The sequence below is a fragment of the Cervus elaphus genome, chromosome 12 (assembly GCF_910594005.1).
Source record: "Cervus elaphus chromosome 12, mCerEla1.1, whole genome shotgun sequence".
Classification (NCBI taxonomy): domain Eukaryota; kingdom Metazoa; phylum Chordata; class Mammalia; order Artiodactyla; family Cervidae; genus Cervus; species Cervus elaphus.
The window spans coordinates 64,664,894-64,692,710 of record NC_057826.1 but is presented as its reverse complement, the minus strand read 5'-3'; the positions used below and the strand labels follow the sequence as shown (position 1 = coordinate 64,692,710).

Genomic DNA, 27,817 nt, shown 5'->3' with positions numbered 1-27,817 from the left:
GTTCATGGGGTCGCAAAGAGTCGGACACGACTGAGGGACTGAACTGAACTGAACTGTGGTTTTAAACTGTTTTGGCCCTGCCAGCGGCAAAAGTGAAAAAGTATTAGTCGATCAGTCTTCTCCGACTCTTTGCGACCCTATGAACTGTAGCCCTCCAGGCTCTTCTGCCCGTGGAATTCTCCAGGCAAGTATACTGGAGTGGGTTGCCATTCCCTTCTCCAGGGGACCTTCCCCACCCAGGGATCAAACCCGGATCTCTGGCGGGCGAGATCCTATTTCTCCCACCAGGAATCGAACCTTCCTCGGTGAGTGGAAGCGTTGAGGGACGTTCAGCGAATTTCCTGATTATGGTTTTAACAGTTGCTTTCCCGCAGATGTCTGCAGTTAGGTACTGCTATTTTTAACGCACCGGGGATACTACATCCTCTACTCAAAAAGATTCTTTCTGCTCTTCCACTTTAAAAAACAAAAACAAAAACACGCAACCCGGACAAGTCGCTGGCAGATCCAGCTTCCCCACCAAGCACACCCACCTCGCCGGGTTTGTGCCTGATTGGCTGGTGCCTGAAAGCCTGTCCTTTGGCGGGCAGCTGAGGATGATTGGCTGCTGGAGACCCACCCCCTCGCCGATTGGGTGGCGGCAGCGAAGCCGGGGATTGGTGGAGCTCGCAGGGCTGGCTCTCAGCGGCTTGTGCTCCCGCTCCAGGGGCAAGGCAGAGATGGCGACTGCAGCTTGGTTACTGGGTCGGCGCGTGGCGAGCTGGAGGACGCGACTGCCGCTGCATTCGCTTGCTGGCCGGATTACCCAGCGGGCCAACTCGCTGTTGCCCGTGGACGATGCAATCAATGGGCTAAACGAGGAGCAGAAGCAGGTAGGGAGGCTCACCCTCCTTCTGCCCCTTATCCGTGGTCGGTGGTCACCCGGACGCTCTTCTGCCTGGCACTCACCCAGTAGCGATGACTGATCTGGGGGCTCTGAGCGCGCCAGGGCGGGGGCGGCCGCGGGCCCGAGCCTCCGGTCTGTGGAGGCATCAAGGCCTGATTGCGGAAGTTAGGCGAGGAGTCGAGGACAGGAACGCTCCTGGGAGACAGGAGTGGGGGGAGCATGAGGGGATGTTTTGGTGAATCTGCAGAGGATTACCCTCGTTTGCCAATAGGGCCCTCAATCTCTTTGAAGGCCTCTTACACCTCAAAACTGCCTAAGGCTGTGGTTCTAAAACCTGGTTACTCATCACCATTAAATCTTTTTCAAATACACATCTTGGGCTTGGGGGTGGAGTTGACATGCACAGGGGAGGCTGGCTATAATTCTTCAACCTATGGGGTCAAGCACAAAGCTGAAAAAAACTTGAAAGAGGTTGTTACAAATTAAGCAGAACTAGAGTTATTCCTGGTGGAAGGAGACTGTTCACTTGGACACTGGCTTGAACTCCCGAGAAATGCGATTCTCCTGTGGTCCTCAGCAAGTGCCTGAGCTTGCCGAGAACTCCAAAAATCCAGTTGCATTAGGCAGCAGACCGAACTTCAAATCATCTCAGGCAGGAAGTGCTCAATCCCAGTTCGCAAGATTTCCTGCCAGAAGGAGTCTCCTGCCAGAGGAGTTCCTAATCTCTTGTTGTTGTTATCCCTGTCCTTCAATATCTCCTGGAGTTTGCTCAAACTCATGTCCATTGAATTGGTGATGCCATCCAACCATCTCATCCTCTGTCATCCCCTTCTCCTCCCGCCTTCAAGCTTTCCCAGCATCAGGGTCTTTTCCAATGAGTCAGTTCCTTGCATCAGTTGGCCAAAGTATTGGAGCTTCAGCTTCAGCATCAGTCCTTCCAATGAACATATGCTATCTAGGTTTGTCATAGCTTTCCTTCCAAGGAACAAGCTCTTATCTCTTTTTGAATTATCTCTTTTAGCCAAGGTTAATGGGCAAAAAAAAAAAAACCACCTGACACATGCCAAGAACTGAAGGGAGCATGTCTGGAGATGAGAAGGGTACTGGGGAAGGCTGGAAGAGCTGCAGGGCTTACCTCACAGGGCCTTCAGGTCCTGGGTAAGGAGTTTGTCTTTTTTTTTTTTTTAACAATTAAAAATTGAAGTATAGTTAATTTATGATGTTGTGCTAGTTTCAGGTGTATAGCAAAGTGATTCAGTTATACATATACATGTATAAGAAGTTGCCTTTTAAAGACAATCGGAGCCCATGGAATGATCTACATAGGGGAGTGACATTTAAAAAATAATCTTTAAAAAGAGAGGTGAGGATCACCTCTAAGGAAGCATAAACTAGTGGGGCCTCTCAGTTTGATGCTGTTTGGTAAGGCTATTTGTGTCCTGTTTCTCTGAAGCTGTCCTCAGTAGTGGAGACACTGTCCTCAGCGGCAATTATGTATTGTTTCAGCAACATCCGTCCACCTCTCTCCCTCTAGCTTCGTCAGACCATGGCTAAGTTCCTTCAGGAGCATCTAGCCCCCCAAGCCCAGGAGATCGACCAAAGTAATGAGTTCAAGAACCTGCGAGTAAGTCGTGAGGCCCAGACTGAGAGGGATGGGGGTGGGGGCAGTCTGGGAGCTGGACTGGACTGGGCCGGGAATTGCACTGTTGCCTGGCAAGACTCACACAGTCTTCTGGTGGATAAAAGCCCCCTAAGAATGCAGCCCTTTTCTGGGAAGCCCTTGCGCCTCATTGTTCCAGAGGTGCCTGGCACCTGTGACTGGCTGCCTTCTCACAACCCACTGTGCGTCTCGGTTCTGTTGGCAGGAGTTTTGGAAGCAGCTGGGGAACCTGGGAGTTTTGGGCATCACAGCCCCTGGTGAGTGTGGTTTCTTTCCCTATAGAGCTTTTTTTTGCATGTCCTTTAACACATTTCCCAAAGAAGAAGGAAAGGAGAGGAAAGGTCTTACTCAAAATAACCCAGAGTCTCCTCCCTCTTGGACCTGAGAAACTACCCAGAGAAGAATAAACTTCTGTTTCTTTAGGCAGTGATGTTAAGAAGATAAAGATCAGTGTGGTTCACCCAGACTCTTGAACTCTGCACACTTAAGAAGTTTCCCCAGATGATCTGGGGAGCTTAGAAAACTCCAGATCAAGCAGTGATCTTAATACCTCAGGCTTACTGCCTCCCCTAGTCCCTAAGTTCTGCCCTACCAGTAGTGTGAAGGCAGAACCACTCAGGGCAGTGTGTCCCTGTAGGGGATGCCTGTGTGTCCTCTGCCCACAGCTTGACCCAAGAGCTCATTTGGAAGCAGACTGGGGGGTGGTTGGGGAGAGGGACACCCATCTGAGCCTCCATGTGAGGTGGCCAGATGGTGTATTTAAGAGACTATCCCTCAGCCTATCCAGAGTCCCCTGTAGGCCTTACTACTTGTTTTCAGGAGATGAGGGCAAGGAGCTGGTGGGCTTTGTTTCAGATGTTAGCCTCTGATGCAAAGGCTGGCCTGGCTTACAGTGCCCAGTAAAGAGATGAGCCTGCAGCTTCGCCAGCCAAAACCTGGATGGCCCACCCTGCTCTGGCCTGTGTTCACTGGGCATTAGAGTAAAGGTGGACCACAATATTCTCCTTACACCCTCCCCTCACCACTTGGAGACAATTCTTGGGATTTTAAGCTGATTGTAGAAATTTTACATCATGAGTAATGATGTAACCACTTAAAAACTAATTTAGACTTACGCACTTCTTAAGCTCTCTGAGTAGTGAATGCTCAGGTCTTCTTGTCTTCATTAAGAAGTCTGTCTGAAAGAGAAAAAAAATAAAAAATAAAAAAATAAAAAAAAAAAAAGAAGTCTGTCTGAGATAGGGAATTCCCCAGTGATCCACTGGTTAGGACTCTGCGCTTTTACTGCCAAGGGCCCAGGTTCAACCCCTGGTTGGGGAATTAAGATCCCAAAAACTGCATGGTGTGGCCAAATAAATAAATAAAATCATTTTTAAAAACAGCTCCGTTTGGGATAAAGCAGGAGTTGCAATGACTGTTTTCTGAACCACATCTTAGTTGATCAGAGGCAGCAGAAAAAACTAAAACTAGTCCTGTGAGCTTGCAAGCAGGGTTCACAGCCATCAGCCTATTGACTTCGCTAGAGGGAACCTGGAATAGGTGCTGTCACAGTATTCCTCTCCAGCATGTAAGACAGTATCTTCATTTAACCTGGTCTGCCTTTTCCACTCCCCTGCACCCCCCACTCCCCACCCCCAGTTCAGTATGGTGGTTCTGGTCTGGGCTTCCTGGAACACGTGCTGGTGATGGAGGAGATATCCCGAGTGTCTGGAGCAGTGGGGCTCAGTTATGGAGCCCACTCCAACCTCTGTATCAACCAAATTGTGCGGAATGGAAACGAGACCCAGAAGGAGAAGTACCTCCCCAAGGTGAGGAAATGGGGCTGGAGGAACACACCAGCATGAAGCTCCTCTCCCACTGGGGAGGGATGGTCAGACTTGCTTTCTGTAGCGGGCTGCCCTGAATCTGCTAGGCCTTGGAAGGGGTCAGAGATTTGCTTTAAAATGCTTCAGTCAAAAAAAATAAATTAAACAGGACCAGAACACCCAAGTCGTCACTGAACAATGTTTACTTGAGCACTTCAAGAAACAGAAGCCTCAGACTAGCTTCCCTTGCAAAGGGAATGATGGGAAAAGGAGAGAGAGCTTCAGCCTTGTGGATACAGGGCTTCTCTTCTAGGAATTTTCCTGTACCCGGATCTGAGAGGACTTGGAGGGGTGTCACATGACCAGGCAAGACGTGGTCCCAGTGAGCCCCTACTGGGTACTTCAGGTCATAATGAGACCCTTTGGGGTTTTTCTTGCAGCTGATAAGTGGTGAATACATCGGAGCCCTGGCCATGAGTGAGCCCAATGCTGGCTCTGATGTTGTCTCCATGAAGCTGAAAGCAGATAAGAAAGGTGAGGCTGCTCTTGATTTGGGAGCTGAAATGGGCAGAGGGACAGACCAAAGGGTTGACTGGAGGTGGCTCTGCTGGGTTTCCAGAAGCGTTTGCCAGCTGGACAGTTTTTTGTGAATAGAAGTGGTGGTGGACTGACTGGCTAAGACAGGCCCACACCGCTTGTACAAGTAGCCAACTTCCTCTCCTTCAGTTCAGTTCAGTTGCTCAGTCATGTCTGACTCTTTGCGACCCTATGGACTGCTGCACGCCATGCTTCCCTGTTCATCACCAACTCCTAGAGCTAGCTTAAATTCATGTCCATCGAGTTGGTGATGCCATCCAACCATCTCATCCTCTGTTATCCTCTTCTCCTCCTGCCTTCATTCTTTCCCAGCATCAGGGTCTTTGCCAATGAGTCAGTTCTTTGCATCAGGTGGCCGAAGTATTGGAGTTTCAGCTTCAGCATCAGTCCTTCCAATGAATACTCAAGACTAATTTCCTTTAGGATTGACTGGTTTGATCTCCTTGCTGTCCAAGGGACTCTCAAGAGTCTTCTCCAACACCACAGTTCAAAAGCATCAACTGTTTGGTGGTCAACTGTCTTTACAGTCCAATTCTCACATCCATACATGACTGCTGGAAAAACCATAGCTTTGACTAGACGGACCTTTGTTGGCAAAGTAATGTCTCTGCTTTTTAATATGCTAAGTTGGTCATAGCTTTTCTTCCAAGGAGCAAGCGTCCCTTAATTTCATGGCTGCAGTCACCATTTGCAGTGATTTTGGAACCCAAAAAAATCAAGTCTCTCACTGTTTCCATTTGTTTCCCCATCTATTTGCCATGAAGTGATGGGACCCGATGTCATGATCTTAGTTTTTTGAATGCTGAGTTTTAAGCTAATTTTTTCACTCTCTTCTTTCACTTTCATCAAGAGGCTCTTCAGTTCTTTGCTTTCTGCTATAAGGATGGTGTCTTTGCATATCTGTGGTTATTGATATTTCTCCCGGCAATCTCCTTAGGAGATCACTATGTCCTGAATGGCAACAAGTTCTGGATCACCAATGGTCCTGATGCAGATGTCCTTGTTGTCTACGCCAAGACTGATGTGACTGTTGTGCCAGCTTCTCGGGGCATCACAGCCTTCGTTGTGGAGAAGGTGAATGTGGGGGAGTTATGGTGGGAGGTTGAGAATGGCACCAGAGATGACCTCCTTCAAGTGATCGCACAGACCATCAGTGTGGTGCGCTCTGCCAAGCCTCCCTCCTGGGACGGGAATGGGGCAAGAGAGGAGACTGAAGGGAGGGTAGCCAAAAAGTGGAGTCCGGGGAGGAGGGGTCAAATCCGAGGACAGTGGAACTATCCACAAAGCCAGGCTATCTGGACGTCCTGAAAGATGAGGGCCATCGGGGTGTCAGGGTGGACCTGGAGCAAGCCGCCCGCGGGGTGAGTTTGGAGGATGCTGGTGGGGACCAGAGACTGCACCTTCCAAGTCTTGTCAGTAGAGGCACCGGGGAGACGGCAGGAGTTAGAGTGAAAAGTTGGCAGTTTCAGTTGGCTTTTAGGAATGGGAGAGAACTGAACCTTTTTTTGTTTTTGGTAAAGAGAAAAACAAAATAGGAGAGAGAGAAAGTGAGTTGTGTGAGAGTGAGTAAGCAAAGCACAATGGTGAACTGAGGGAGAGGAAGCAGGGTGGGGTGGGGGCCAGTGTTAGTGGAGGAACCAGCTGCCTAATGGTTCCTAAGGAGGAGGCCAGGGCCCCGGGGAGGGTGGACAGGGGAGTGGACAGTTTCAAGAATGAGTGTTGTAAAGGTTTCCGGTATCCTGCATGGGGAGAGGGTGGAGATTGTCCAACAGGGACTGGAGAACAAGAAAAGTGAGTAGCCCAAAGGACACAGCCGAGACGAGAACTCTCCTGGCTGGGCCGAGGTGCTCATGTCTCCTAGAGGAAAGCGATGTGCCCTCCTGGAGGGCAGATGAAGATGCCCCTGCTGGGCACCTGCCTGGCCGTTCTGCATCTGATGCGTGCAAAGCACACTGGATCGAGTTGATTGCAGTGGGACTCCATGAGGTGCAAGTGGCAGAGGGACAAGGGGGCAAAGGAACTGAGTGGGCCGGGGCAGTGTCTTAGAAGTGACTTCCCCAGAGGAAAGGAACCACAACCAGGAAGAGTCAGAAGGGCCTGGGGATCAGGTAGTTAACTGGGAGAAAAACTGCTCCTGTGAGAACTGGGGGAAATGCAGCCAACAGCAGGGAGGCTGGGGTAAGGTGTTAGGGCTGGCTTCTCCAGGAATGGGGCAGTCACATACAGAGTAGGGGCCTGGTGAGTAGAACGCTGGTGTGTCAGGCAAGGATGGGGACTGGATGGAAAGATGGACACTTCCCAGGGGTCTTCCTTTTCCTTGGCCTCCTGGTTGGGGGGGGGGGGGTGCTCTGTAATTAGGACCTCCTTTTATTCCCATAAAGGGGATGCCGGGCTTCAGCACCTCCAAGAAGCTGGACAAGCTAGGGATGAGGGGCTCCAACACCTGTGAGCTGGTCTTCGAAGACTGCAAGGTTCCTGGTGAGTCTGTGAAAATGAGGGAGTCCCTGTCCTGACCCCATCACATGCTGAGAAAGCCTGACTCTTAGTCAGAGAGCCTCACCAGTGTTAGCTCACCACCCGCATGTGGCCAGACAGTAGGCCTGCCACTGTGCCCTGGCCCACAAGCCCAGAGGTGTGGGTCTCAGGCTGGACAGTTGTCCTTCCCGGCCAGAGCCCCTGCAGCTGCATGCCCGACTGTGGCTGCAGGGATGGGTGGTTTCCTGTGTGGACACACACCGTGCCTGGGGCTGGCATTGCAGTCTCTGGGGTAGAAAGGTAAGCTCTGCCCTCCCCCACTCGCATCCTTCAGACTGCCTCATACGTACACTTGCCTGTGGAGCCAGTGTGAGATAATCATTAACGACGCTGAAAAGCCGTCTGAATAAATGGGTGGAACTAGACTCGGTGAAGGAAAGGCAGTTCAGTCTATGAATATTTCTGCCCTGAAGTGAAAATGTGCCATGCTGTGGGAGAGCCAGCAGCCCCATGATGCTCTGAGGAGACGGACAGCACAGACTTGATCAGTTAGGCTGGCTTTGTGCCTCAGCCAGAAACCATCCCTTCCCTGCTGCGATCCACCATCTGAGAGAAGGCACTTTGGTTATAAAGTGCATCTAGGGAGGGGTGATCAGTGCAGACTCTCCTCTGTCAGCAAGAAAAAACTCCACTAATGTTAAAGATGGGTCAGGGGTGTCAACCCTTTGCACTCAGCTTCCTGCCCACAGCACCCCCCAGGCCACCCAGTGTCCTCGCTTCCAGAGTGGAGATGTGCTCAGCAGTTTCCATCACCAGCTCCAAATTGCCCATCTCCTGGACAGCTTCATCCATGGACCTCACTGGGGAGGGAGGAGGGTTGTATTGACGAGAACCATCTCAACATAACCTGGGGCAAATTTTTCTACTGGCTTGTGAGAGAGCCCTGTTACTAAACCCAGCAGCTTTTCTAAAAATGAAGAGGCTGTGGACTGCTCACTCCCCTCTGACCGGTACTTTTCCCCGTAGCTGCCAACATCCTGGGCCACCTAGGTAAGGGCGTCTACGTGCTGATGAGTGGGCTGGACCTGGAGCGGCTGGTGCTGGCCGGTGGGCCCCTTGGGTGAGTGCAAGGGATGGGGTGGGGGGGTTGTCACAGTTCCTTGGCAGGTGGCCCCACTGCTGCTTCCCCTTGGGGGCCCACGGGAGCCACCTCCTGGCTGCTGCGCATCCTCTCCTGGAGGCAAAAAAGTTACCTTTCCTGTCACTTGTGCTTTCTTTGCACTGAAGGCAAATATCATTAGGTGACAGACAAAAAACCTGAGGAGCCAGCCTGACTAGTTGCTCAGAACTTGAAGCAGGATGCCTGGGTTACGTCTCTGCAGGGTCCCACCACTCCACCTGCTCTCAGGGGAAGGGACACAAGTGCTGGGCAGTCAGTGTGGTGACTAGGCAGGGGTGACAAGCGTCCTCAGGCTCCTGACTCCTGCCTCAGATGCCAGCTCCTTGTCTCACCTGGCTGCCCCCCCACCTCAGGCATTTCCACACTAGAATGCCCCCCCACACACACACACACAACCGGCAGTGGGATGACAGCGAAGCCCCTCCTCAGTGTTTCTCTCCTTCTCGCAGGATCATGCAGGCCGTCCTCGACCACACTATTCCCTACCTGCACATGAGGGAGGCCTTTGGCCAGAAGATCGGCCACTTCCAGGTGAGTGGGATGGTTTTGTGAAGATGTACTCATTCTCTGGTTTCAAGTTTTAACAAATGAGCAAATGGGGCATGTGCTGTGGGCATTTACTCTTCTTCATCCAAAAATGAGCTTGAGGGAATTCCCTGAGTCCTCTGCACTGTACTGCAGGGGACCTAGGTTCAATCCTTGATCAGGGAACTGAGATCTGGCAAGGCTTGGCAAGATCCGCCAAGCCTTGAGGTGTGGCAAAAAAAAAAAAATGAGTTTGAATACTTGCAGCGCTGGTTTCCTCAGCCTGCTTTGGAAGCTGTCAGGCAATCCATCTCCTGTCACCTCCCTGCTTGTTTGAGGTGAATAACCTAGGAGGGTTGGAGCGTGAAGCCCAGTTGGTTGTGGGGAGGGAGTAACATTTCAAGGCACGCTTTCTGGTCTGTAGGCAGACAACCAGGTCTGCGATTCAGCGGCAGCTCTCTGGCCTGAACTCCAGGCCTGCTGCCGTGTCTGCCCTCCTAGGCAAGTCCCATCACCTCTCTGAGCCCAAGAGCCCCCAGTCCTGGCTGTCAGGTTGCTACTGCGGGCAAGGGAACAATTCTGAGAGGAGTGTGTCTCCAGCACACTGACCTGTGACCTCCTTTTGTGCACAGTTGATGCAGGGGAAGATGGCAGATATGTACACCCGCCTCATGGCTTGTCGTCAGTACGTCTACAATGTTGCCAAGGCCTGTGATGAGGGCCACTGCACTGCCAAGGTGAGGGCCGGCCCCAGGGGATGGCACACACCAGGGCAGGGGCGGAGTTGGGTCCCCTCCGCGCGGTCCTGGCTGACCCTGCTACCCCGGAGCCTCCGCCCACAGGACTGTGCGGGGGTGATTCTTTACTCGGCTGAGTGTGCCACACAGGTAGCCCTGGACGGCATCCAGTGTTTGGGTGAGTGCCCCCTGCTCCCCCCTGCCAGAGCCTGTGGCCACCTCCAGGAAGAGGCTCCCCTCCACTCCTCACCCTGTGCTGCAGCTGAACTGTACTTTTAGTACAGTTACGGGGAGGACATGGAAAAGCAAATGGGAAACCACCAGAGGCCACAAGTTGCTACTGTCTTCAGCAGTGCCCTCCTCTCATCTCCCCAGCCTGGTCCTGTCACTGGGAAATGGGGGAAAGGAGACACTTCAGAGGTGGAACAGCCTCAGTTCATTGCCACACAGTGGTTAAGAGTGCAGGCTTGGGCCAGATGGCTGGATTCAAATCCTGGCTCTACCACTGACTGGCTTTGTGACTTGTGCAGATTATTTCCCCTCTTTGGGCCTGGCACCCAATAAGTACTATGCAGTAGTTTCCTGCCCACCCCCCCCTTCTCCCTGTCTGCCAGTGGTTCCCCTGCCTCTGCCTGGCATCCTCAGCACTCTGAGTGGCCTTCCAGCCACCCCACCCCACCCCCATCCACCCTCCCTCTCACCACCTTTTGCTGCTTCTCTTCAATCAGTCTCTCCTCCTGGCCCATTTCTAGATGCTTAATCTTGTTTGCATCCCTTGCTTTGCCCACTGCCTATCACTTTTCCCATTGTCCTTCTTCTCTGCCCCATCCATGGTTGCAGGTGGCAATGGCTACATCAACGACTTTCCCATGGGCCGCTTTCTGAGAGATGCCAAGCTGTATGAGATCGGGGCTGGGACCAGCGAAGTGAGGCGGCTTGTCATCGGCAGAGCTTTCAATGCAGACTTCCACTAACCCCGAGACCTTTCACCCCGCTTCCCAGCACCTTGAGGCCTTTCTCTGGAATGACAGCTGCCGCAGCTCTCCTCCCAGCAGGCCCCACCCACCGGCCCAGGAGAAGTGTGCAATGACTTAACATGGACACCTCAGGAAACAGGCTGGCTTCTCCGGGGCTTTAGTGACTGTGCCCTTGCTCTCTGACTTCCGAGCCTGGTGCTCCCCCTCCCAGGAGGAGCACCTTTTCCTCAGATGAGCCTGTGCCAGGGAACCCTCTGCTCAAGTACACCAGAAGTATTACCAAGTTCATTAATTTGAACTTGGTAGTCTCTTTTCTTTATGGGGAAAAATACCCACAAAACCTAGCCTTTGTTTCTGCCAGTTTCTATGGGGCATTAGCTTTCAGCAGTGTGTGAGTGGGCACTCCCACTGCAGCCTCCTCGGTCCCTCATTTTTTAGAGCTGGAATTCCACCACTCTGGGGCAGAGCTCTAGGAACAGGCATTGCAGAACACCTGTGCCACCCAGAGTCCACACTGGGCAGAGGTCCGCATGCTTGTGAAGGCCGGGCTCGATGCCTCCAGCACTACCCTGCCAGTGCCACTGTCCATTCCTGGCCATGTGACAGCCCCCAGCTGACTGGGCAGCAGGCCTGGGTTGGCTGGCTCGACTCCAGCCGAGGCTGCCTGCGCACATTTCTCTGGACACCCTATGGCTAATTTTGTTTCCAGTCCACAGTGGCGGCTGCCATTTTGTATTAAACATATCATGAAACAAACCCATCTGCTTCTAAACTGGTGTGCTGGGGGAGAAGCAGTCTACTTGTCCCTGCCTTCTGTCTGGCTCCAGCCCTGTGTCCTTGGAGTGCGGCTGATCCAGGCCCTGCTTCCAGCCTGCTCACTGCTGATGGGAAACGCAGGGGTGGAGTCAACCCACAGGAGAGAGGAGTACTCAGTCCCCCTTTTCCAGATCTTGCAGTGATTTTTAAAGAAAGGAGGGAGCCCAGAGTGGAAAGAGTCTTGGAGCCAGAGGAAACTTATAAATTGCTGGAAACCATCCCCATGTGTTTTTGTTTTTTTTTTTTAAGATTAAGACAATTTGGTTTTCCCCAAATCAGAACTGGAGCTAGAATCCAGATCAGCAGAAATAGGGGTTCTGAGAATGCCAGCCTGGAGCCCCAGTGCATGGCCGCTTGGATGGAGCACAGTCAGGGTGTGACAGTTTTGGGTTGTCCCACCCCATCTAAGGTCCCTAAAAGAGACCTGGTTTTCTTGGTCCGCAGCTCAGGAGCGCCTGTTCTGACTTTCGGTCCTGGCCTGTAGCCAAGAGCTGTTCCCAGCCTGATGCTCATGACAGGTGCTGTCATCTCCTTGCCAACCCAGCCCAGTCCTGCGCGGAGGGGCTTGTGGCCCTGTCCCTTCACTTTCCCATCCTGCTGCCTACTGTGTTGGAGATGAATGTGGCTAAAATGGTGGTCTTGCTGGGCTTAAAATGTAACTGGGGACTTCCCTGGCAACCCAACGGTTAAGACTCTGCGCTTTGCAATGCAGTGGGTGCAGGTTTGATCCCTGGTTGGGGAATTAAGATCCCACATGGTGCATGGTACAGGCAAAAAATAAATAATAATAAATTTGTAAAAATAATAAAGTGTAGCTGGAAGCCCAAAGACATCAGAATGGGGTATTTCAGCCAGTCAGTGAGGATAATGTAGCTCTGCCTCCAGCGTGGGGAGAGCAATGATTTTCCAGATGCTATATGTGAAATAAAAATATTTTAAAATAAAGCCAAAAAAGTGAAGTCTGAGTCGTGAACAATGGGAAAGCAGGGGCCATGTGGTTCTTGGAGTGTGGGGTTGATTACATGCATTGTGCAACTCTGCAGTGCCAGCTGCCAGCACCACTCCTTCCTGGGGCTGCCTCCTTCCACTCCAGTTTTAGGCAGGTCACTATCAGCCCAATTCCCCTGCTGACGACCCCTACTTGCCTGTCTGTCCTGACGGCAACAGAAGCTAAGGGAATGGTTTTCCAAGTGTGGTCTGGGCACACCCTTTATCAGAACTTGGCAACCTGTAAAAAAAAAAAAAAAAAAACCGGATTCCTATATGGGCCCCAGACCTAATCACACCTCCAGGGATAATGAGGAGGTACAGGCAACCTTTTAGAACAGCTGAGCTGGGGCCTAGAGGACACGCCTCCAGAGGCCTGGGTAACAAACTCATATAACCTGGTATGACACTTCTTCACCTATATAAATATTTCAAGTCTCATTTTGACATACTAACTCCTTGATCATGACAACCCCGTGCAAGACACAAAGCTGGCGCCGGGCCCGCTTCCGGAAGATGGGTGAGTTGCCCACCGTAGGCGAAAAAACCGTAGGTGAACCGGCCACGCCCAGACGTGGAGCCAAGGCTAGTGTCAGCCAAGCGTGGGGGACTGAGAAGGAGCGCCTCTTTTTGATTTGGGGACTGACGCCCAGTCCACGTCCGCCTGAGGGAACCGAGACCCGGGACGCTCAGTCGACAACCCCAGCCTAGGACAGGTCCAGGGTCCAGAGCCCTCCCTCGGCCAGACCTTCTCCCCCGAGGCGTCGAGCGCACCGCGGAGCTCGGCTCTGGCTCGCTAGCTCGGGCTCGGGCGCGGCTCCGCCAGCCCTGCGTGGAGCTCTCCTGACCCCTGTCGGCCGCCCGCCACAACTGCAAGGTGCTTGCGACTGGCGGCTCCCAGCCTCGTATTTCAAGATGCATAGGGCTCAACGACAGCCGGCTATTCTCTATCTTGTATGGCTTCATACAAGAAAGGCCACTTTTTATCAATTTAAAATTTAAAAAGAACATAAATTGAGAACAAAGGCCGGTTTGGGCGGGGGTGGGGGTTATTTGTTTTATGTGAATGGTTTTTGAACTATGATAATTTAAAGAAACAAAAACTGCAAACCCTCCCCTCCACCCGATTCCACGGTGAAACTCCTTTTGAATCTTCAAGAGCTTTCGGTTGGTAATTCACGTCATGCTTTTAAGCGATATGGCTACTTTACTGGTTTAATTGCAGATAGATCTTTAAAGTGCACACGTTTGATTTGTAAGAAGTTCACTACATTCCTCACGTCCACAGGCCAGCGTGTGGGGCCCTGGGATCAGATGATTCAAAGCCCCATCCACATTTCTGGCTGTCCCTGCCTCTGCCCACACTAGTTCCAGAGGGGAGCCCTGTGTGACGCACCTGGTCAATCTGGCAAGGAGTTGTTCCTGAAAATGGCCTCTCCTGCACCCACCACCCACTCTCAGCTAGCCTGTCAGAATAGTTCTTTGATCCACAACAAACTGACAACTTGCCTGTCTTCTTCCAATCCACACACCTCAACCCTTCCTCTGTATTGAGCTAGGGTAACTATCAAGCCCCCCTAAAGCCTCCAGTGGCTCCCAGCACTTATAAGATCTAAGGTTTGCAAGGCAAATGCAACCCTGATCTGCCTTGGCCATCCCTTCCAGCTGCTCCTCTCCCATCCCCACTGAGTACTTGTATTCTGGTTGGAAACAGTGCTCCTGAGGAAGCTTCTTACCTTGTACCTTTGCTCCAGCTTATCCCTCTGCAGAGGATGTCCTAGCCCTTCATCTTGGTCTTGTTTCCTCATCCCTGAAGCTTCAGTTCAGGGACTACCTCCTTCAGGAAGGCCTCCCTTCTCTAACCTTTCCCAGTCCTCTGTCCCCATCTCACCCATCCTGAGTGGGGCCTCTTCCTGCTTCTCCCGGGCATCTCTACATCAGGGGCTTTCCCCAAAGTCATATTTATCTCATCTGTGTCTGTCCCCATGCATTAGACTAAGAACTTAAGGGTCAGGGTTGTGATTGAACTGCCTTTTTATGTTCACTATCCAGCACAGTTTCTGGCACATAATAGGTGTTCAACAAACATTTATTGAAAGTGCAAATGAGAAGTCATGTGATACTTAGCTCACATTTTGCCTGTATTGATACCATAGTTATTTGTATATGTGATTACCTCTGTATATGGTACAGATCTTTGAGGTCAAAGACCATTTCTCACTTATCTGAACCCTCCCAACAGCACCCAGTACTCACAGTAAGTGCTCAGTGGCTATGTTCATGCTGAATGAGTGAAACAACAGGTGGGCCAGAGCCCTGGCCTAATCCCCAGAGTTGGCAGAGACAGCAGAGCCAGCCGGCCTCGCCTGGCCCTGCTTCCCCCAGGCCTTCCCACTCTGGAGTAGCAAAGCCCAGCTGCAGAGGGAAGGCCCTCACCTCCCATAGTCCTCTGACACCCTCAGAAACAGAAAGGAACGTGATGAGAGACCCTGGTCCCCTCTCTGCCAGCTGAAACAAGCGTAGAGATTGGATATGAAAAGAGGGCAGAGTCAGGACACACACCATCCATTTTTTTCCTTAAATAAAACATATAGTAAAGAATATATACAGAAAAGTATATAACATGTATGTATGCAGTGTGAAAAACGACAATAAACTCCTTTGTACCCAGTACCCAGGCCAATGAAGAGAACATTCCAAGTATTTTAGGAGCCTGTGTGCCTCACGATCCTGAATTTAGTGACAGTCCTCTCCTCACTTTTCTTTATGATTTCCTGCCTCTGTGTGTCTCCCTTAACAGTATTATTTTGATCATCTGTTTAAGCTTTGTGCAATGGGACTCATGCTAAATATATTCATCTGTCTTGCTCCTCTGGCTCATCATTGTGTAGCTTTTAAAGATTCATTCCTGTTAATGAGTGGTGCTTTAATTTGGTCACTTTTGCCCTGTATCATATTCCATTGTGTGAAAATACTACAATTTAATTATCCATTCTTGTGTTGATGGACATTTGGGTAGGTTCCAGTTTGGGGCTATTCTAAAATATTCTGTATGTGTCTCCCAGTTTATGTGTGCGAGTCTCCAGGTACATTCCCAGGAATGGGATTTCTATGTTGTAGGTATACGTGATCACCTTTATTAGGTAATTCCAAATTGTTTTCCAAAGCTGTTGTGTGCCTATATTTTTTACAGTGATGCCACCAGAAGTGACCCAAGGTAGAGGTGGCACACCAGCCCCATGGCCAATACCATGAGCTTCTTTTCAGCAAAAGAAATAGTCAGATAACAGAAGAGTGTGCATCACTGCTTTCCTGCCCAGGCCTATAAGCCATAGTCAACAAACCTTTATGGACAAGCTGAGAACCATGCCCTGGACCAGCACTGAATTAGCACAGACCAGCCTCAGAGAGGGACAGTTTTGTTTCCACTTACTCTGCCAGGCAGCCTGATGCAGCTTTACCCTGGAAGACATGGATGAGTACAGGCTAAACAGGTAAGTGGGAGTTGGCTTGGAGAGAGGAACGATATTCCGGGCCCAGGGATATCTCAGCACAGGAAATATCTTCCCTCTGCCGAGGACAGGGGCTCAATGAAGGAAGTACAGAGGGCTTCCCTCACCAGCAATAGACCAAGGGACGAAAGGAGAGAAAAGTAGGGCCTTGCAGGGAGCCCCAGAGATAGGCCCATCTCCATCCAAACACACTCGTGCCCTCTGCCCACTGGGCAACACGCATGCACACATACAGACACGCACATGGCTGCACTCACCAAGAGACAGGCTGTTAGACATGCCACAGGAATGGAGGCAAGGAGCGTGAGCTGGCAGCTGCCCAAGGGAGATAAGCCCTGCAATGGGGGCCACCTGCCTGGTCTGCCTTGAGAGTCCCTGGGGTGCATCTGCCTGGGTTTCAGGAGGCAGCCTCTGCAAAGCTGAGTATTTTCAGGGCAACCCAGGACCCACCCCAAATGCTGGTTCTATTTATGGGAACAGAGTAGCAAAGTTTCTGTCCATACCTGTGTACCTTGCCTGATACTGCCAGGTTGGGCAAAGTTGGGTATACGGTAGGTCCTTTTACTTGCTAAAGTAAAATGTTTTACTTAAATGTATTGTAAAATGAATTAAGATCTAAAATCAGGGGAGGAGGAATCTGAAATCAGAAGAGGCTACGGATGTGAGACCTTACATCCTTCCTAACTGGCCTGCAGCCTACCCAGCCCTTTCTTTCCAGACTCCTGCTGTTGGCCCAGAGTGGAAGGGTGGGGTTGGGACCATTGCAAGGTTGTTCATGAAGACTGCAGTGATGTGAATTTTGTATGACTGCACGGGCCAGGGAGAGTGGGGATCTGCTCTCCAATGCTGAGACTACTTCCAAGGTCCAGAGCTAGCAGTTAACAGTTTCAGGTAAAGAATCACCACCTAGATATGTAGATCCAGCAAGAGCTGGCCCCACTCACTACCTCTCCCTGCCCCCACCTCCTGGGTGCCTCTGGGCACAGTACACCTTGTGGTAGGTCCTGCAAGGTCCACCTGCCCGCACACCCTCCTTTCCTGGGAGGCTCCAGAGAGAAGAAAGATGAAGTCCTCACTGGAAAGCAACTGGGACCTCTCTTGTCTTCTCCTATGCAGGATGCCCAGGTGCTTGAAATCCTGCCACACATACCCCTAAGCCCCATTCACTGATTCCTAGGGTCCTTTCAGAGTTTCATGCTGCAATTTTTTTGGCCCTCCCCACCTGATCATCCAAACTTCCAAGCAGACTAGAGACTCATTTCCTGGACTCCTGATCCCTGAAGATGCCCTGGAGGTGCCTCAGAGTATCCCATATTTGGGACTTTCCTGCTAGTTCAGTGACTAAGACTGTGCTCGCAAGGCAGAGGGCCTGAGTTCAATCCCTGGTCGGGGAACTAGATCCCACATGCCACAACCAAGAGTTTGCACGCTACAACTCTAAAGATCCCATGTGCTGGCACTACAACTAGGCATAGCCAAATAAATAAATATTTTTTAAAAAGTATCCCATATTCTGCATTCCTTAAACTTCCACGTTCCCCTCTGCTCTGAGGATGGGAGCCCCAAGTGACTCAGCCATTTTTCTTCTCCACTAGATTCTCTGATCTGCCCCTTCCCACCACTCCCTGCCACCCCAGCCTGCCCCAATCACCAGGAAAAGTCAGTCAACTCATTTCCCTGCAGCCTCATGGAAACTCCACCACTCTGCACCTCAGAGTCTTGCAAGGGTTTCCTGGGGTCCACCATCCAGTCCCAGCATCTGTTGGTGGATGGACCAGCTTATCCAGTCTCATCCTGCCCCTCGGCCTGGCACCCCAGGCTCAGAACACTTGAGTGACCCACCTCTCCATTCCCCCCAATCTCCAGGTCAATGAAAAACAACCTTCATTTAGGGGTGCCAGGATTCAAAGGCAAGGAACAGTTATGGGGCCAAAGGAGTTTACAGTCTACTTGGGGAGATAGATATGAAAACACTGATAAGCACTTAATCACCCCAATTAGTTCTTTTTCAAAGTATATTTTATTTTTTTACTATTATTATTTTTGGCAGCACTCTCCGTTGTTGCTTGCGGGCTTTCTCCAGTTACGGCGAGCAGGTGCTATTCCCTAGCTGCATTGCTCGGGTTTCTCATTGCAGTGGCATCTCTCATTGCAAAGCATAGGCTCTAGGCACACTGGCTTCAGTAGTTACAGCACACTGGTTTAGTTGCTTCACAGCACGTAGGGTAGTCCCAGTCCAGGGGTCAAACCTGTGTCCCCCGGACTGGCAGGTGGACTCTTAACCACTCGACCACCAGGAAGTCCGCCCAATCAGTTCTACTGTTATCCATTCCTTAAGACCCAGCATAAGCACTGCTCATCCAAATATTACGTATCTGGTTTGCTGCTGAATCCCCAGCAGCCTGGTTTAACAGAGGTACCCACCATTAAATACTTGCATCATGAATGCCTTCCTTGGGGGGACTGCAGGAGGGGACCACCTCTCTTCCTGTCAACCTCCACCAAGCTCATTTAACTGAAGTAACATTTAACTAAAACATCCAGAGCAGACTTGCAGAGGGAGGGGCAGAAGAGGGCAGGGGAATCCCAAAGATTTGCCTTGAACTGAGTTCTCCAATCTTTTCAGTAGCAGCTAAAAGAGCAGGATTCTGGGGCCACAGATTCTAACTTCTCTGCGAAGCCATCTGGACTGCCAAAGCCGGCACCGTAATGTTTTTGTCTCCAGATTTCAAAGAGTCTTCGCTGTGGAACCCATAGGTATTATAATCCAAGCACTGAATTAATCATCAGAAAATTTTATAGGAAGAATATACACAAATCACAAAACCCACATACGTTGGAAACTTAGAGGCCAAGGTAACATCACAATTACTCCTGCATACAGGAAACCGGGCTGGGAGGAGAGAGTGTAAGGCCAGCAGCAGGGCCCGGCACACAGTGTGGCTACAGGAGAGAGTTTTCTAAGCCGATATCAAAGTCCAGCACTGTGACCTGGCAAAGCAGGCAGACAGCAGAGCTGCTGCTGCAGCACAGGCAAAGGCTTGCTTTTTCTGCCAGTCATTCATTTATTCATTCATCATTCGGTAACTGCTCCTGAGAACTAGTGTGTGCAGGTACCCTGCCAAGCTGTGGGGAAACAGTAAGACCCAGTGCAGGCATGGTCTTCACCCCAGGCCTTACCCTCAGTTGGCCCAGCAAGGCTTGGCGGGGAGGGAGCATTGCCGGTTCAGGGGTGCAGTTGGAAGAGGTATGGGAGTAGGGATCAGAGTGCTTCCCAGCTGGAGCAGCCTCACTTTTCTGTTCCAGATTCAGATTTTATCCTGACAGCTAGCAGGAACCATAGAAGGGTTTAAGCAGGAGAAGGAGGCGATGTGATCTGTTTGGAAAGATCCCTCCAGCTGCTGCGTGGAGAACAGGCTGCGGGATTGGGTGGGGGGATGGGGTTGGTCTGAGCAGATGCCATGGCTGCTGTCGCTGGGGTGGGGAGGAGGTGCAAGGAGTGGAGGTAAATGACAATCAGGTTGTGGTGATGGATTAGATATGGATGGTGGCTGAGGAGGGAGAGGGAGGTGCCAATGATGACTCGCAGGTTCCTGAAACACTGAGAGAGTGCTGGGTTTGCCTGTAGTTGGAAGCTGGTTAAGGTGTATCTGATGTCCTTGAAAGACTACATTATTTCAGTGTCAAAATGAGTGCAGAGGGCAAGGAAAGGGTATTTTTGATAAGGCTTTGCAAAAGGAATATTCCTTTTATAAAGAAATATGATAATACACTCACAATATTTGCCTCCCAGTCTAATAGTGAGATGAATGTTGCTCACAGCAGCTTCATGTGTAAAATTCAAACTAGTTGCTAACAGACATTTGGAAAACACAAGAATAAGGAATTGTTTGGAAAAGCTCTTTGAGGAACAAGAGATGAAGGAACAATTAAAAGTGACAAGGCTGGGATTTGACTCCTGACTCTGCTACTTATTAACTGTGTGACTCTGGGCAAGCTATCAAACCTCTCTGCCTCAGTTTCTTCATCAGTAAAATGGGAATAATACCTTCCCGTTTCATAAGACTGACTAAAGATTGGAAGAGAGTATATAAAGAACTTAGCTCATGGAATATCTCCGAAAATGTTATCTGTCACTATAGAACACCCTCCAACAGACAGAAACAAATGAAAAGGAAAGTTGCTGACTTCCCCATATGCATTTCAGTAAAGAAGAGTTGCCCACATAACCAATCATGATTTTTGCAAATCCCCTCATAAGCTGTTTAAAAATTAGGATAATATTCCCAAGTCAGGGGAAGTGCTTGTCAAACCTCATGCCTGAGTCTGTCACCTGCCTCGCTATTTACTGTCTGGCTCAGTCTTGCTTGGGTCATGTACTCAGCTGGATTCTTCAGTTTCAGAGGGACTCTTCTTTGCTGGGTGGAGGGGAGGCAGTCCAAGTCAGACGCGATATAATTGCCATCACGCTCCAGGTCCACTGGTGCCAAGTATCAGTGGTGCTGTGGTTGGTCAGCACTGCCCTTGTGGCCCAGACTTTAGTTTGGGGACCTCTCCAGGAGGTGGCTCTGCTGGGAGGAGCTGATCCTGGGCTCCCGTGCGTTCACTGAGGTTAAAGAAGATGGCAATTAGCCACCAGTGATTCTGCCTCTGCTCTAGGTTTCAGAAGACTGGCGGGGAGGGGTCCATGGCTATGGCTAGGAGCCTATAGGAGAAGGAGACTTGGGGGATGTGATCAGCAATGCCATGGAAAATCTTTCCAAATGCAGAGGAAGATGGCTGTAATCATGGAGACTGCTCTGGTGTTGGGAGGGTGAAGTGGGAAAGCCATGGGGAAAGCAGCTTGCTCCTCCCCCAGATGCAGCAGAGAGGCACCCAGCCACCTGAGGCCAGAGTGGGACACGCTGCAGTTGGGCGGACAGAATACAGCCATGGGCACCATGTAGTAGGAGCTCCCCATGTGGGACCGGTGAGGGGGCTGAGGCTGGGGGTGGGCGGGGGGCCAACAGGGGTTGCAGGACTGCATTCCAATACCAATACAGAAACAGGGCAGATGGCTAGCATGGCAGGATGGGGAAATGATGAAGTCGATTCATAACTGCTAGTGCTTTGAGGGGATTCACTGAGGGTCAGGCACTGTTCTAAGCACTTCTCATGTTTTAAAAAGCTATAGAGTCAGGACTCCAACTCAAGGAGTCTGGCTAAAAAAGTCTGTATACTTTAATCACTACACTGTGTGAAATGTGGAAAGAGCAAAGGTTTCAGACCCACAAAGGGTGAGACCTCTGTTAACCCTTTATGCTACGTGCCATATTTAAAAAAGCAAAGGATTGGAACCACTCCAAGTCTGTGTGCTCTTGAGCTGTTCCTTAGACTCTTCAGGTCACAGTGTCCTTATTCATTTGTAAATTTGAGAATAATATTAATCAAAAAGGTTAAAGAAAGAAATGCATGCAGAGTACGCCTTCAGTAAGTCTCCTGGCTTTGGAGGACATGGTCCATTCCAGATCTGTGTTTTCTCATGGTCCCAGGAGTCTGCAGGTCTGAGTTCAAGGAATCACAGTGGGTACACCCCTGGATTTCCAGTTCACAGTCTTCCGGTTCCTCATAAGTGGGGTCCTCTTAACATACTCCCATTTGACATCTGAGTGGATGAGTGTCCTGATCTGATAGCAGTGACCCCGAGGAAGCTGAGGTCCCAAGTGACCCACACCCAGATCGTCACAGATATTTCATGTTTTTTGTAACCTTTCCATTAATTTACTCAGTTGCCATTTACTATCTAACTCATCAAACATTATTAGGCACCTAATATTTGCCAAGCATTACACCATGTTCTCATGATGTACTCTTGAAATAGACAGGGAAACAGTGGAAACAGTGGCAGACTTTATTTTTCTGGGCTTAAAAATCACTGCAGATGGTGATTGCAGCCATGAAATTAAAAGACGCTTACTCCTTGGAAAGAAAGTTATGACCAACCTAGATAGCATACTAAAAAGCAGAGATATCACTTTGCCAACAAAGGTCCGTCTAGTCAAGGCTATGGTTTTTCCAGCGGTCATGTATGGATGTGAGAGTTGGACTATAAAGAAAGCTGAGCGCAGAAGAATTGATGCTTTTGAACTGTGGTGTTGGAGAAGACTCTTGAGAGTCCCTTGGACTGCAAGGAGATCCAACCAGTCCATCCTAAAGGAGATAAGTCCTGGGTGTTCATTGGAAGGACTGATGCTGACGCTGAAACTCCAATACTTTGGCCACCTGATGCGAAGAGTTGACTCATTTGAAAAGACCCTGATGCTGGGAGGGATTGGGGGCAGGAGAAGGGGACAACAGAGGATGAGATGGCTGGATGGCATCACCGACTCGATGGACGTGAGTTTGAGTAGACTCCGGGAGTTGGTGATGGACAGGGAGGCCTGGCATGCTGCAATTCATGGGGCTGCAAAGAGTCAGACACGACTGAGTGGCTAAACTGAACTGACACCATGTTCTCCAAAGTAGTCACCAGAGGAGTCCACACACTCTGGACCACATTGAAATTATCTTTTCATCTGCAGCCTGGGTCCATGGGTCTTAGAGTGTGCTCAGTAAACAACAATAAAGGTATTATGAGAAACAGGCTTTCGGTTTGTAATGAGGCTTTCCCAGCAGGGCCCAGGGAGGCAGACACTCCAAAGGCCTGGACCATGACACCCACCTATGTCTCTGTAGTCACAATGCAAGGATCACAACCTGAAGACTTTCAAGGATCAGCCACACAGAAATGCCAGAAGAGGGCAAGGTGGAATCATGGCACACTGGAGCACACCTGCCCTGTAAAGATGGCATTTGCTAATTGGCACCAGCCTATTGTTGCAAGTGGAAATAGGGGCCAAAGGTAGCCAGATCTTCTGATTTTCCAAGAGGAACTGTAAATCTGGATTTTTATTTGAAATCTCCAAACATTTCAGCATTGATTCCTAATTTTAATCTTTTTTAAAAGACTTGTGAGAAAGAAAAGGCTTGTCAAAAGGAACTTTCCTGCCTGCTAAAATCTGCCCAAAGGTTGCCAAATTGGAGCCCCTGAGTGGATCTGTTCAAGGGGAGAGGAGAAGGGCTGTACTGGAGCTAGGTTCTGAGGGACCTATAATGCCATCCTTCTTTGAATCCATGGGTGTGCAAGCCACACAGGATACCATAAAGAGGAAGTCAAAGCCACAGTCCTGCCTTCCAGGGGCTTACAGTATCAACACTGAGACTCAGGCAAAGAGGCATATGGTCAGGAAGGCATAGCAGGAGGCAATGTGGGGCCCCTGGGAGTCCCGGATATTAAGGAGTAAGGTGTTCTTAAGCTTTGGGAGAACTTCACCTGAGCTTCAGAAGATACTCCCGGGAAGTCAGGCTTGAGACTCTGAGGATAAGGATTCCAGAGGCAGAGAGCCCGGGGAGATCTAGGAACAAACTTTTCTGGAGACTCCAAAGAAAAGCCCTGTAAAGTTTGATTCCAGATGTCATGGGGAAAGGCTGGCTAGAAAGTGCAGGGCGATAGTATGAAGCTTCGCTGATACCTCCCACCCTGTCCTACTCTATCTGGCAATACCAGCAATGGTCTTGGTCCAAAGGGGCACACAGCCCAGGATGGCTGTGCAGACTCACAGAAAGCAGTGCTGTGGTCTGCTGCCAGGGGACCCAACCCTGACCTGAAAGTCGGGCAAACTGGGGTATAAGTCTCACCTGTGCCACCCGAGACAGGCATTAACTGCTCTAAGCCTCCATTTTCTAATCTGTGAAATGGTGCCAGTGATCATGCCTGTCTCCTGGGATTGGGATGAGGATGAAACCAGCTCAATAGGGTTTCTATCATCAATGTCCACTGCCTGAGAGTTCCAGTCCCTAGTGGCAAGCAGGAGGGTAAAGCCGGTCTCCCTGCTTGCCGGCTTCTCTCCTGCCGCTGCTCCAGGAAATGACAGGACTGCTTTGAAGGGGTGAGGGAGGAGATGGAGGCATTGGACACTCCCCATCCCTTTCGGGAGTGGGGAACGAGGGTAGAACCCGTGCTGGGCGGTGGGAGCCGCGTTGAGAGAGGACTCTTCCCCCAGGGCAGACCTTTTCCTCCCAGTGCTTCTGGAAGGGAGCGGGGAGATCCGAGATAAAACATCCCTCTGAGAAGCCAGCGCTGGGGGGCGGGGGGGGACAGAGAGGCAACATCCCACCACCCCCACTCCCACCCCCACCCCGCTCTGCTACCCCAGATCTCTGGCATACCCAGATCTGACCAGGACCTTCCTTCCCTTTAAAAGCCTCCGGTGCGCGATGCTTTGGGAGGAAGCCCACTGGCAGGGCTTACAAACCCGCATGGCTCTTGCCGCTTCTCTGGCCTCAACTTCCGACTCACCCCTTACTTCACAGCTCTGCGCCTTTGCTCAAGCCAGAACCCCTGCCCGGGGCGTCCTTAACTTTGCCCCTACAGAAGGCAGGTCTGCGTGGAGAATGCCTGCTCCTTCATAAAGACGTTGCTCACGGCTTAGCCCCTTCTCGAACGTTCTCGCACCTCACCCCAGCTCCACACCAGGGGAGACCTTGGCACCCCTCCTTTGGCTTCCTCAGCAGTCACTGCGTGTTCCAGTCAAGAAATTGTTTGTCAAGCTGTTTTCTGTCTACTTGTCCTTCTACCGCGAACACATCTCAGCCCCCGACTGGAAGCTTCTGGAGAGCAGAAAAATTTAAAAAAAAAAAAAAAAATCGGTCTAGCTCCTCGTGGTAACCCAAGGGCTAGCCCTTTGGGTGGGCGCATTCTGGCCCCTCGAGAATCCCTCAAGGGGTGGACGGCTGGGCGGAGGCGAGGGCGAGTGGGTGGCTAGATGGAAGAACTAGAACGACGGATGGGGCCGCTTTTGCAGAACCGGCGGGGTGGGGGTGGGTGAGGTGAGTCCTTGACCCTCTGCAGTCTGCGCCCGCAGAACCCAGCCCACCCAGCCCCGCTCCCTCTCCCGCTCCCGGGGCCGGTGCCCACTGGGCCAGGTGATCTCGAACCTTCTCCCTCTCACACCCCAACAACAAACAACCCTCGCGCTCTCCCTCCGGAGAAAGGAGGTGGAGCCTGACCTCAGCCGGAGGCTGCAGCAGCTGCGGGAGGTGCGGGGGGGAGGGCTCGCAGCTCCGGTCCTTGGGGGAGCCTCTCCTCCCGGGAGTGGCACGGGTGGGGGCCTAGGCGGGTCCTAGGAGCCCGGGAAGCCCTCAGGCGGCAGCCTAGACCCTCCGCGGGCGAAGGGAGGAGGGGCAGAAGGGTGGCTACATTGGGAGCCTGCTTCCGACTCTCCCTCTCGGTCTGGAGTGCCCTCGGAACCCCCTCCCCCCTTCACATCCACCCTTCTCGAACCCCAAGGGCCGGGTGGGACTAGGTGAGGAGTAAGCAGGGCGGGGAGAGGATGCCGCTCGGCTGGGCTCCGAAGAGCCGCGATCTGCCCATCCCCCACCCCCTTGGCTGGGAGGGGGGTTGGAGGGCGCACGGGGGTGACACGAACCCTTGGGACTCGGCGACAAGAACAGGAAAGAACCTGAAATGGGGTTTGATCTGCAACTGTTGGGGCTTTGGTGGAGGCCATTTCGATAAGGGGCAGAGAGGGCACCCCAAGGGGAAGGCCTGGGGCCCTAAAGAGGGTGGGAGTCGGGAGTTGTGAGAAGGAAGGAGAATGAAGAAACAGCTTTTTTCGGGGGCGGGAGGGCAGCCTGCAAAGACTTCCCCTGGCCAGCAATCTGGAGACTAGCACTGGACAGGGGGGTTTTGGACACCGCGCCATGGACGTGTTCCCCAAGTTCTGGTGCAGGAAGCACCCCCTACCCCCTGCCCCTTGCTCCTTGTGCAGAGACTGGCCCACACGGGCCGCTGCCTCACCTTGACCTTCCCCTCATCCTGTGGCAGTGGGTGCCATTAGAGGAGACAGAGGTCCTCTTCCTAGCTAGGCACTCAACACCTGGCTCTTTGGCGGCGCTGGGGAGGCTTTGCCCCTCCAGCTCAGAGTCACAGGGAGAGCACTACAGTCTCCCCTATCCCTAGGGGAAGGGGCCCCAGCAGGTAAAGACCAAACAGACGGCAGCACGTGGATTTGCCTGGGGGCAAATAATTTCTGGAGATCCCTTTAAGGAGGGGGTTTCGATCCCTTTAAGAGGGAGTGGGTCAGATAAAAAGGACTATAAAAGTCCAGCTTCCTTTATTTCCCAACACCCCCCCCCAAGATGGGGGAGGGGGCAAGTGCTGCGGCCGCTTTTAAATGGTGTGCTGGTATCCCTGCCCTAAGGCACCTTGACCTCCAGTTTGTCCAATGGGGCTGAAGGACTAGGTAGCTCAGTTAGTGATCCTGACTCCTAAGAGTTCAGGCGTTCTTGGGCGGGGGATGCAAGGGAGCTGCTGCCCCACTCTCAGGAAAGATGGGACCAGGGCGTGGAATGGAGGGGGAAAGTGGTTACCGCCACCACTGCAAAGACTGCGCTGCCCCGGTGGGGTGCCTTGCCCGGTGCCAGGTGGTTGGAACCGAGGGCAGGCGGTCTGCAGGGACTGCGGCGGGCAGTGGGGGAGGTGCCTGGCTGCTGGACTAGAGATGACGGAGCAGCCAGTCTGTCCCGGCTGTCAGTCTGGTCGTACGTGGTGGGGGAGGGGTGTGCAGCGTGTTTTCTCTCAGCCCTGGATGTTTTCCCTCTCCGCATCTCCCTCTCACTGAGCAGTTCTCATCTCCCGTTCTGAGGCAGTTAACCCTTCGTGATGGGTCTGAAGGGGCAGGGAGAGTCCCTGCCTCCAGGCTCCAGGCTCCAGAGACCTGATGAATCCAGTCCTCTCTCCAGATGAAGCAGCAAATCCTTTTCAGTGGGGGACCCCCTGGGCTGCTGGGTGTGCCAGGGTGAGGAAAGGTTAGGGGTCCCCCTGGCCTAGGCACAGCCTTGGTGGAATGGGGTGGGGGCAGCATTCATTCAGGAAAGGTTTAGAGGAAGAGGTGGAGCCCTTCCACACCTGGGACTGGAAAGGAAGGAAGCCTAGGTGAAGAGGTCCCTGGAAGTGGGGGTGAAGGAGAAGGAAGACCAAAAGTTCCCTTGAGGAACAGGCATGGTGTGCAGCCCCTGGCCTTTTGGCTGGCTTGTTGACCAGCGCTGACAAAGGGGATGCGGAACAGAGATAGATTGGGGGACTGGCATAGGAAGAACATCAAGTGCCTTTTGCCAGCCTGTCTCCAAACCATAGCTCATTCAGAGCCTCCTGGGGCAAAGGAGACAGCCACCCACATGGGGGAGGCTCTGAGAGTAGAATTCCTCCAGCTGCTGGGCAGGCTGGGCAGGCTGGGTAGGCTGGAATGGGCTCTCATGACCACTCTGCCTCCTCTCCAATCAGTGGTCCCTTTTATTCCTCCTACCAGGGCCCCAAATAAAGACAACTCTTTCCCCACTCCCCCAGCCCAGGGCCATTAGATCTTCACTCCTAGATGCTGGGGGAAAGTCCAGTCCTCCATCTTCACCCTGCAACTACTTCTTAGGCCGAGCTCAGGCTTCGTGCCACTTGGGTCTCCTTCCCTGTGACTAGGTACATTTTTCTGAACCTCTTGGCCTCGATCTCTGCCCATTAGTGGGCATGAAGCCAAGGTCACCATAGGCTGAATTGCTGACGGGGGTCCCTTCCCCTCTTCTGCCTT

At 51.7% G+C, this 27,817-nt stretch overlaps 1 protein-coding gene across 3 annotated transcripts; it reads left to right on the top strand.

The window, feature by feature from the left end:
- The first annotated feature begins 663 nt into the window (after window positions 1-663).
- Window positions 664-12,612, top strand: IVD (isovaleryl-CoA dehydrogenase). Of its 3 annotated transcripts, XM_043920298.1 has the most exons (12): window positions 664-872; window positions 2,421-2,510; window positions 2,752-2,803; window positions 4,185-4,354; window positions 4,792-4,885; window positions 5,886-6,022; window positions 7,330-7,426; window positions 8,450-8,543; window positions 9,053-9,134; window positions 9,761-9,865; window positions 9,971-10,043; window positions 10,706-12,612. In XM_043920298.1, the coding sequence occupies exons 1-12, from the start codon at window positions 720-722 to the stop codon at window positions 10,837-10,839; spliced, it is 1,281 nt and encodes a 426-aa protein (XP_043776233.1). In that variant the 5' UTR covers window positions 664-719; the 3' UTR covers window positions 10,840-12,612. The 3 variants fall into 3 exon arrangements, with proteins under 3 accessions (XP_043776233.1, XP_043776234.1, XP_043776232.1); XM_043920299.1 differs by lacking the exon at window positions 9,971-10,043; XM_043920297.1 differs by having other exon boundaries at window positions 9,761-10,043.
- The last annotated feature ends 15,205 nt before the right edge of the window (window positions 12,613-27,817 follow it).

Bases quoted from the DNA above. Each gene is read 5' to 3' on its own strand.
- IVD (XM_043920297.1), top strand. From the start codon at position 720: ATGGCGACTGCAGCTTGGTTACTGGGTCGGCGCGTGGCGAGCTGGAGG. The intron at 873-2,420 runs GTAGGGAGGCTC...CTCTCCCTCTAG, and splicing joins TAAACGAGGAGCAGAAGCAG to CTTCGTCAGACCATGGCTAA. The intron at 8,544-9,052 runs GTGAGTGCAAGG...TCCTTCTCGCAG, and splicing joins CTGGCCGGTGGGCCCCTTGG to GATCATGCAGGCCGTCCTCG.